At 33.8% G+C, this 11022-nt stretch overlaps 2 protein-coding genes across 2 annotated transcripts; one reads left to right on the top strand and one right to left on the bottom strand.

The window, feature by feature from the left end:
• Positions 1 to 20: 20 nt before the first annotated feature.
• On the bottom strand, positions 21 to 4049 carry LOC130014623 (probable glutamate carboxypeptidase LAMP1). Its single transcript, XM_050360883.2, has 12 exons — positions 2992 to 4049; positions 2842 to 2909; positions 2598 to 2679; positions 2233 to 2325; positions 1983 to 2135; positions 1695 to 1763; positions 1456 to 1543; positions 1173 to 1256; positions 912 to 1000; positions 694 to 810; positions 471 to 614; positions 21 to 355 (listed from the first exon to the last, which is right to left on the bottom strand). The coding sequence occupies exons 1-12, from the start codon at positions 3928 to 3930 to the stop codon at positions 173 to 175; spliced, it is 2109 nt and encodes a 702-aa protein (XP_050216840.2). The 5' UTR covers positions 3931 to 4049; the 3' UTR covers positions 21 to 172.
• Positions 4050 to 7748: 3699 nt separating this feature from the next.
• Positions 7749 to 9542, top strand: LOC130014658 (probable pectinesterase 53). The gene is made up of 4 exons (XM_056104498.1): positions 7749 to 8174; positions 8639 to 8828; positions 8907 to 9113; positions 9207 to 9542. The coding sequence occupies exons 1-4, from the start codon at positions 7813 to 7815 to the stop codon at positions 9525 to 9527; spliced, it is 1080 nt and encodes a 359-aa protein (XP_055960473.1). The 5' UTR covers positions 7749 to 7812; the 3' UTR covers positions 9528 to 9542.
• The last annotated feature ends 1480 nt before the right edge of the window (positions 9543 to 11022 follow it).

The following is an 11022-nucleotide window of genomic DNA, read 5'->3' on the forward strand; positions in this document are numbered from 1 at the left end:
TACTCTCTAACACCTTTCCCTTCAAAAGAAAGAAAAAAGACCCTTAGGATTATTTGTACAGTGATAGATTGTACATTTTATAATTTATTTACTGAATGAAAAAAAAGCCTTAACATCCAGTTTTTCTGAAATTATTTCCCCTAATGCATATTGTTCTTGTACATGCTATCTTTCATGTTAGTTCACCACCGAGGACTAGCGAGACATGTCTGACAGCTCTAGAGACTCTCCAAACTTCATGCTGTACATAGTGCCATGATTCTACTGTGCTTAGACTCATTGCCTTCTGAATTGCATCATCTATTCCAGGGAAGGACTTAGATCCATAGTCATTATGCTTTGAAGGTGCATATACCTGCATGACATTCGAGCATCGTTCAACTTACAAAAACTCAATTCTTTTACTGTTGTACATTGCGTTTTGCCATGGAACTGTTTTTCATTTATTCTTGATTCGTAAGAATACATACCAGATGCTTATTCCATGTCCTATCAGAGAGTCCATCTGGGTCTGTAAATGCTCGTTCAGCCATCATCAGTCTGTCGTTGAGTTCTCTCACTCTTATATGGTCTTTCTTCAATATTGGTAGCCAACCTCTATTTTCTTCAATTGCCTGGAAAATTAAACTTCTGTCAGTTGACTTTCCAGAAACATTATTTGATTCAGTCTTGAGATAGATACTTTTGCCATACCTTTCTTTCCTCTTCTATTTTGGTGGCTGCTTTTCTTAGCTCCGCAATGGATTTGAACAAAGGATGAAGGTTTATGTTCTTACCAGAGATCTCATCTTCCAACTCCTTGGCACATTTCTGTTATGCATTTATTTAATTACTTGTATCATATTTATCAATAAAGACCGAGTTGTTGGATATATATACACTGGCTGTTAACAATTCCAACATAAACGTACCTGGAGTTCACTTGCATAGGATAGATAATTAAAAGGTAAAATCTCTTCATCTGCTAACTGAAGAGCAACCAAACCCCAGACGCTGGCTACTGTTTATGTAGGGAGAGAGAGAGAGAGACAAGAGAAAGAGAACTAAGTATCAACTTAGGCAGTGATGGCTTTTCATTATAAATTCCTTAGAAGTTGAAATGTTTCAACTTCCATGTTATTTTAGCTGTAGAAATGTCTATTTAAGATGTTAGGAGATCTTAGATGTGAAACCTGCAAGATGTCGTTGAAACATGGGGTCCCCGAAGTTTTTCATCCATACGAAGTCGTCGTACATTGAGTGGTATACTGGGTATCCTGTAATCGGTTTCATTTTTAAATTAGACATGAAAAATATCATAATGCATATGGGTCATTTTGTGTTTATTTGTGCTTATAGGTTCTTTATCAAATGCTACATCAGTTTGTATGTATATGCATTATGCATCTCTTCGCGACATGCATGAGTTCTGAACTAAAAGTGCAGATAACAGATTTAAAGGATGTGGTATTTTACCTCCTCCAAACGATATATCAGCAGATGCAATACCAATATGTTGCACAAAAGCTGCATAGTCAGATCCTGCTCCGCCCAATCTACCAATCTTCATGTACAAAGTGCAGATTAGTAAGCATTATGTATCTGTTTCATAATATTTAGCAGTTATGGCTATATTTTTTGTTGAACTTATTTCATCTTAAGAAAGGTTCATCATGGTCATACAATTAAGAGATACGAAGTCAGATTATGCTTACCAGAGCAGAGCTGCTGGAACTGAGCCATGATTCATAGATGGTTTGTGATGAGTTATCTGGGTCTTGAACCTTGAAAAAGAAGTAAATGTGGTTGTGAGCAAGGTCAGTCTCTATCATACAATTTTTACCGCACTGTTTCTACATCGTGTTTATTGTTTTGAAGTTGCTTTACATCATAGGAAAAATGATAAAAGAACTATGTTCTGCTGCATCTTGGAGATCGTAGATTTAGTTTTTGTGGTCACCAGTGATGATATTGACTTTGAGTGTCTGTTACTATTATGATACCTGTTGAGTAGCCTGTTTGATTAGTTCATCGAGTTGAGGAGTTGCACTGGCATGAAATCCTGCTCCAGCTACTGCACAATCAACATTCAAGTAGGCTACAGCTCTTGAAGCTAGCAATTCTCTGTTGTCTTCTACCCACTCTGTTGATCCTATCTGGAGACAATAGATACTATTTAGTTTATGTTTTTTTTTTATTTCAGACATACATACACACACGCACGGACATGTAGGGAGAGAGAGAGAGAGAGACCAATGCATACTCCTCTGCATCCCAATTGCACATGATTATTGTTCTTCGAGGTCTCCATCCTTTTCTCTGCAACTTTGCAAATCTCTGAGCAACCTACGTTGCATATTAAAAGTTAAAACCATACTGGGGATTCTATCATGGTCCGAGTATATTCAGCACGTAAGTGAAATAAATTCTTCAGTTGAATAGGTTACGAATATAGAGTTGTGAAGTTTCAAAAGAGTTGCCAAAAGTAGAAACGAAAAATTCTAGGATTCGAGCAGTTTTTGTGCAACATGGGTTCCGTATGCTCCCGTAAGTTTCTGTGTTTTTTTTTTTTTTGGTCAGAAGATTTTGATAGGGAAGCTTATTAGAATTAAAACTACCTCTAGCAATGCTGCAGTGCCACTGTTGGGATCAACAGCTCCAAATGTCCATGCATCTCTATGATTACCCAGAATCACAAATCTGAAAATAGCACAACACACTCACTCCACCACTAAAATAAATTTTATTAATACCAATTTATCTTATGGTCTTTTTTTACTCATCTAATTATGCATCTTTGAGGTTCTTAAGCATGAAAAATTTGCTAGCGGAGTATACGCTTCTCCTTCTTCTGCCCCTTACCGATCAGGCTCTTCTGCTCCTTCAATTACAGCAATAACATTCTGAATTGTTGCTATAGTCAGATTCCCCTGAGATATAAGTTTTGCTTCATTTCAAACTTTTTTTACAAACAATGAACGACTGAGGTTCAAAACTAATTTGAGTACTTACTGTATAACTGAGGTTCAAAACACCCGGTCCTGGTCCAACCCTATAAGTCGGACCATCTTTACTCCCTTGCCAGTTCTCACCAGCAACTGGTCCACCCACTGAACCCATAATTGTCTCCCCATCAGCTGCTGATACAGGCAATGAAGGTATGAGTCCTCCTACTTCATCATCTGATAACCTCTCGCACCCTTGGATGCTTGGCCATCCAGGCGTGCTAGGATCTCCCGCTTCATTATAAACAGACCCAACCTGAACCCCACTTGGCGGCATCCACTTAGCTTTCGGAAACCATCCATCCCCACTTTCTCCGCCACCATAGTCTTTTCTGTCAGTGTAAATAACTGCCCCTATAGCCCCTTCCTCATACGCATTATGCACAATGTCTCCTCTATAAATCTTCCCATACCTCGCTAACACTACACTCCCCGACACATTCACTCCCATCTCTTTCAATTCCGAGTAATCCTCAACTCGTCCGTAGTTCACATAAGCTACCGGTCCAATCACATTACCGGACTTGGCATAGGCGTGAAACGTAGGTAGAATTTCGTCAGCTACATCCGCATACGGATCCCCGTCGTAAGTTTCTTGATTGAGATCGAATCTGATCGACTGTTGGGCAGTAGGTAAGTTCGTTAGAGTCAATGAACGAGAAACAGGATACGTTAGTGATACCTCATAAGAAACAATGTGAGATTTAACGTTGTAGGAAGCGAGAGTTGACATAACATACGTTGCAGCTTCTTCGTTGGCTTGTGTGCCGGCGACGTGAGGCCGGCGAGTGAGCATGTAGAGGTTATGTGATACTGAGGCATTATCGGAGAGGGAAGGGGTGAGGAAGAGAGAGTGGTAATATGGTTTCGGAGGAGACGATATGAATAAGGAGAAAGAAAATGATAAAGCTAGAAAAAGAGCTGCAGATATGGCTGTTTGGATCATGGAGCTTAGTTCTTGATTGCTGGTGAAGCTATTTTCATCTGTAAGTTGTTGAATGATTTCAAGAAAATGAGAGAGACAAGTGGTTTGTCAGATTGTGCCTAGTTTTTTAAGTTATTGATAACGATGTGATAAAAAAACCATAATATAAACAAAGCATCAAGTTAGTTGTCAAAGCGCCTTACTAACTTAAATTAAATGATGGGTTCAAATCGTATTTATATATGCGTAGTGTCGTTTAAATTTGGAGTTCGAATATTGATTCCCGCGAAAAATCTATCCGGCTAGAATGAGAATCAGTTGAATATAAAAAAGTTAAAGATGGCGTCTTATAGTTAAATTCATTCATAACACCTCATGTACCTGTATCAAATTTTGTCTAATATAAACGACCTTTTCACTTCGAATAAGAATTAATCTGAATATAGAGAATTTATAGATACCATTTCATAATTGAGATTAAATTCAGAACGTCTCATGTACCTTATAAAAAAGCACAATATATTGTGTTCTTTTTATATTTGAGCTTTACCATTATTGTTATTATTCCAATTTATATCGTCACCAGATTGTTTTTTCGTCCACTTTATAATTGGGACTATTTCTTTCGCCTAATGCATTATACAAATATAGAACTTTTCAAGTGATATAAATTCTGAACTGGAGATATCAAATATTTAATTTATTTAAAAATTCAAGAGCGCACGTGAATGGTGATAACACAATTTATATATGACGATATTCTTCCTCATTTTTTTATGATCAAGCATAACGTCATGACAAATAAAGAACATATAAGTTCGAGTTTGGATCATGCACCGAACAATATGGATCTGAAATCCGAGTTTGGAATAAGGAGAAATAAGATCGGAAGGAATTAAATGACCTCGTATAAAAACACATTTATAGAAAAATTATAGGTGTCAATTTTTTTCTTCTGTTTTTCCTACAAACACTAATTTGAGATACATCTTGTTGATTGGGGATGATGATTAGTCAATTAATTGTCATAGTTTATGTTTGTGGCATCTTCTTATCATTTGATTGGGATTTACAATTTCTCTTTTTGCCAAAATAGAAGTGCTATAAAGCCAGAAACAGCCCACTGATTGAGCATAAACTGAGGGTCCAGCCATTAATTAAACTAAAGAACAAAAATTTGGAAGTTATTCAATAAATTTCATTAGCTTTTTAGTGAAACTCATCTGCTTTATTTTTCATCCCATCTGATCCGAGCTTCATCTTTTGGCTGATTATTAGAAGTATCCCAAATAGCTAATCTGATAAATTTTGTTGCATCTTTAATCTGCAATTATAACTTGACGAAACTTTAATTTAATAAATTAATAAATTAACAATAACTGTAACTCGATTTATTAATTGTTCAATTTGATATGAGAGATTTTTAGATAGATTCAGTCTACCACGTTATTTGTGAACTACCCATCATATTATGACACGCTATTAAAATAGTGGCACTATCGTAATTTTGTTTATTACTTTTTTACACTTTTGAATAGTAATATTATGATAGTGCCATTATTTTAATATCGTGTCATAATATAATTTGTTTAGTATATGGATGACGTGGTGGACTGAATAAATATGTTTTAATACTTTTTTTGACGAATGAAGAAAACCTATAGATGTAATTCATTAAAGTTTTCCTTTATTTTTAGGCTTATCTCCTTAAAACTCCCCCACCTTTTACCCCCAATTCGTTTGCACCTCACGTTGTAAAACCACCAAATATACCCAAATTACGACCTTTCACTTTCAATTGCACCCTCAAGCATTAAATTGACCTCTTTTCACTTGAAAATTGTTCAAATCAATACTTTAATTTTTGCATATATTTTAAAATAGGATTTAGTATTTTATTTAAAACAAAAATAAACCTATTTTTTCAAGTGTAAAGAGATCAATTTAATGTTTCAGGGTGTAATTGAAAGTGAAAGGTCGTAATTTGATATATTTGGTGGTTTTGCAATGTGAAGGTGCAAACGAATTGAGGGTAAAAGGTGAGGGGTTTTTAAGAGGATAAGCCTTATTTTTATAGTTTTTATATTTAATTTTTAAATTATCATATCACATGCCAGTTAATTTTTAAAATAGAGATAAAATTGATGTTAACCTTTAGAATTATATTAAAACTTGCAGATATTCATATATTTAAATTCTAGTTTACATATTTATAGTATCTAATGGTGCAGTAAAAAGATACTCAGAATTAATTTCGATCTCTTAATAAACAATTATATATATACACCTGTTGTTACTGATATAGTAGATGATAATATAACGAGCCCTTTTAGTATTATGGGCAGTGTATACATTTGCACCGTCCTGTCCACCAGTATGTTATTGGGTGCCAATAGTTAATAATTATCGACCGTTAATTGATAGATTATTTTTTCTATGAATAATTGATAGGTTCTTCTGAAATATAATTTTTTAATTTCTATGGTTGTTCTAATCATATAAGCCTTTTATGACAATATGGGAGATCAGGTTCGTATTATTTATTTGCTAATTTGGACCATCCTGAATAAGAAAAATTATATGTCAATCACTATATATATGACAATTTTAAAACGTAAAAATAGAAAATCGATCACTTACTGGAGGTTTTCGTCCTTTATCTCGGCTAGATTCCAATATTTTTATTGTAAATCCGCTCGGGTTTTGGCCGGGTTTTGATTGAATTGAGAGGATTGAGTTTTTTGTTTTTGAATAAAAAATTGGGTTAGGAGTATTTAGGTAAAATTTAGGGCGGTGGGTAGTAATTTAAGGCGGTGGGTAGTAATTTAGGGCGGTAAATAGAAATTCACAAAAAAATAAAACAGCGATTATATTATAAAAATTAAAAAATTACCTAAAGTGATAATGAAATTGACAAGTAAATTTGGCATAACTCACAGCCATTATAGAACAGAAGAGAAACATGAAAACCCTGCTCAGCAAAGTGACAAGAACAGCAAAAAAGAAAGAAGAAAACACATAAAAAAGTGATGATCCATTTCAACAATCTATCAACCGTATTTTACTCTCAAACAGAACCATACACACTCACGGGCTAAACTACAACTCCAACACCAACAAAAACCAAAAAACAAAATACTACTAATAATTTTATAACTAAAAAGTCCCAACTCTTTGTGGCTTACATTGTTTTAATTCTCTGGAAAAACCACCCGTGACATTTTTATTCTTTTCTTTTTTCTTTTCCACTTTCCACCTAAACCCAAACAAGTACTAGGGGTGTCGAGATAGATCATGATACGCTAAGTCCGATTTGTTAAATATGCAAATTTTTCGAATATAGATTAAGATTTAGCGAGTTGGAGACGAAGACATGAGTGATATTGCGGATTGACTTGCCAAACCGTCTAACTTGTTTACAAATTATACTACTTGTAATAATTATATTGAAATAAAAAGGTTATATTTTTACGAAATTATTAAATAAAATAAAATTAACATAAATAATTAAATTTTATATTAAAGTATGGATCGATAAATTTGTGGTTGATATCATATTTTGTTTAAGTTTAAATATCTTTAGGATCATGTTACTCGTGTCGTATGTTAATCGTAATATCCATTTATCATAACGTGTTGATCGTGTCATACTGTGTTTATCCGTTTAAAATGCGCGTGTTAGAGTTGAATATTTTGCCACGATGAGTTAAATGGACCGTGTTCGTGTTGACCCATCGTATCACCAAAATGAATTGACACGACACAAATACGACATGCACACCCTCAAGTCAAGTACCAACAAGAATCACATTCACATATATATAAATGAACACATTCTCCTTCTATAAGCTTCATTATCAACCTCATTATTCCATTCTCCACCTTCAAAACTCAAAAACAAAAATGTCAAAATCTCAATGCATTTTCTTTCTTCTTATAATTCTCCTTCTAACTTCAAACACTCACACAGTAGTAGGCCATACTAAGGGAATTAAGCCAAGAAAAAAACCTAATCTACCGATCAGTGTAAATCAGACAAGAGCTGAACTCTCGGAAATGCAGTTCATGAAGTGGATTAAGTTTGTCGGCAAACTAAAACATTCAGTTTTCAGGACAGCAAAAAACAAGCTGTTCCCTTCGTATACTCTTACAGTTGATAAAAATCCAAATTATGGTGATTTTACTTCTATACAAGACGCCATTGATTCTCTTCCTTTCATTAATCTTGTGAGAGTTGTCATCAAGCTTCATGCAGGAGTTTACAAGTAAGTTTATGTTTATGTTTCTGTTTCATTTCTCATTTTTTTCTAACTAGTTTCATGTGATATGTAATTCCAAATTTTGTTTTATGTCATGTCTTTTTACTTCTTATAAGAGAATTTTCCTTTGACTCATACAATGTAGCTTTGTGTACTTATGTTTCTTCTTCGATTCAATCCAAAAAAGGTTCATTTCGCTCTTTTAGCGCAAAATATTAAAAGAGATTAAGGTTGCGTTTTTGAACAAAAGATCTACAGTTTGTCAAATTTGAACAAATTTACATCCTAATATGACGTCAGTCTAACAGTAAAAAATATAAACCGACTCAAAATTGAATATTTTTATCCAAAATGGTGAATTTTGACTTTTTTGATATATCGTGCTAAGTTGAATTCTGATCTATGATGTACAAAAATTTACGGAAGCTATATTTCGGCCTGAAATAAATAATCTTTTTTCCTGTTCGCAGAGAGAAAGTAAGCATACCACCATTAAAGTCCTTCATAACAATAGAAGGAGCAGGAGCAGAAAAAACAATTGTAGAATGGGGAGACACAGCACAAACACCAGGAGCAAGAGGGCAGCCTATGGGAACATACAATTCCGCGACTTTTGCAGTAAATTCGCCTTATTTTATCGCCAAAAACATCACATTTAAGGTAAGAGCTACTTAATTCACTCTCGTGTAATAAAATTTAAAGCTACTTTATCATAAATTCATAATTGAAATATGGCAGAATACAACGCCAGTACCGGCACCAGGCGCAATAGGAAAACAAGCAGTGGCATTCAGAATATCAGCAGATACAGCAGCTTTTCTTGGCTGCAGATTCCTGGGAGCTCAGGACACACTCTATGATCATCTGGGGCGGCATTATTACAAAGATTGTTACATTGAAGGTTCCGTTGATTTCATCTTCGGCAACGCCTTGTCCTTATTCGAGGTCAGAAAATTTATCGAGTTTTACGTTTTTGAAAAATATTTTTAAAATTTTGTATTTATAACTTATTCTTGTAAAAAATATTATTTCGGCCAGGGATGTCACGTGCACGCGATAGCGCAGTATACGGGGGCGTTAACGGCGCAGGGGAGGAGTAGCATATTGGATGACACGGGGTTTTCATTTGTGAACTGTAAGGTCACGGGGTCGGGAGCACTGTACCTTGGAAGGGCATGGGGTCCTTTTTCTCGAGTGGTGTTTGCTTATACTTATATGGACAACATTATCATTCCTAAAGGCTGGTATAATTGGGGCGATCCTACTCGTGAAATGTACTTTTCCTCTCTCTTTCTCTTCCTTAATTACATTCATAATCATCCTCTAATTAATATTTCGTCTTGCTTTCGACTAAATTAACTTGACGCAGCAAACCGGTTGAAATACATTTTTTAAAAATACAGTTACAAAAGCCGTAATATGAGAATTGATTTCAAGAATATAACATGTAACAAAGTATATTATAAAAATATGTTTCAGTCAGTTGACACGTTAATACTATTTGATCAAAGTGATATTGAGATGTTTTTGTATGATATATAAATTAAAACTATGGTATCAAAAATATATAAATTAACGTTTAGGTACCAATTTAAAACATAATATTAACTATAGGCACCACTAAAACATTTAACCACACCCTCTCTCTGTCTGAAGGCTTATAGTTCACTTAAATGAGATATACTTTGAGAAACTTCAAATAGGAATGAAAAATAATTCAACAAAACCAAATCATTTAATGACTATGAACACTTCATTTTTTAGTTTCATTGAGTTTGGCACCATAATTTTTTTAATTTTGTTCGGTGCATTTATGTAAATTCCGGTTAGATTTTAATATAAACCAAATTAAAAAATCAACCGAACCAACTAGTTGAACTTTTCTAAATTTTCTTAAATTCAGTTAGATTTAATTTAAAATTTTAGTTTGGTTCAATTAGAACCGAATTCACACCCCTAATTTCAATGGTTTCTGAAATTATTGGTACTAAGTTTCATTTTGATAGTGGAATTATGGACGGTGCCATATCCACACCTTTTCTCCATATAGTTCTAGTAGGTGAGAGACCACTTTGGTTTCTCAGATGGCCAATCCACTATGCACCCTAATGACGTAAATACCACCAAAAAACGTAACCGAAATATATTAATTAATAAACAAACCGGGAAAAAAGACAAAAAAAATTGAACGGTTAAACATATATAAACAATATAAATATTTTTTTTTTTTTTTTATATGGTTTATTATTTACATATCTTCTATTGAATTAATAAATTTAATTAAATTGAATACGAAACATATACAGTTGTAAGAAATCCTGAAACTAAATTCGATGACATGGCATGAAATAAATGATTTATGCTAACAAGCAATTTCTGATTTGCAAATCTACTTACAAAAATTATTTAATATTTTGCTAATTAAGTGCAATATTTGATCAAATTTCTCCACACACGCAAACTGATTTTTGATATTAGAAAATACAGTCATGACAGCCGATTTAAGCACCACCTGATAAATTTGACAAATTCTTCATAGAGAAAGAGACAACAAATCTTTCACAAATAAATAGTAACAAATCTTTCACACAGAAAAGACAATAGACAATAAAATAATATTTTTAAATAGTGAAACAACTACTATAGCCCATACACGATTACATTTTGAGGAAAATTAGACCAGTCACGACCAAATCCTAATCTCAGTAATACGAACACGCTTGTCCTGTTGCCAAAATATAGCAGTCTTCTTCCTCCCTTCTTCTTTATGTTTTCTTTTTTGATTTTTTTTACGCTAAAAATATTGAAAATACATAATTCTCATCACCGACAATAACAAAGGTATTTTGTATCG

This window comes from Mercurialis annua, linkage group LG2, assembly GCF_937616625.2.
Source record: "Mercurialis annua linkage group LG2, ddMerAnnu1.2, whole genome shotgun sequence".
Lineage (NCBI taxonomy): Eukaryota > Viridiplantae > Streptophyta > Magnoliopsida > Malpighiales > Euphorbiaceae > Mercurialis > Mercurialis annua.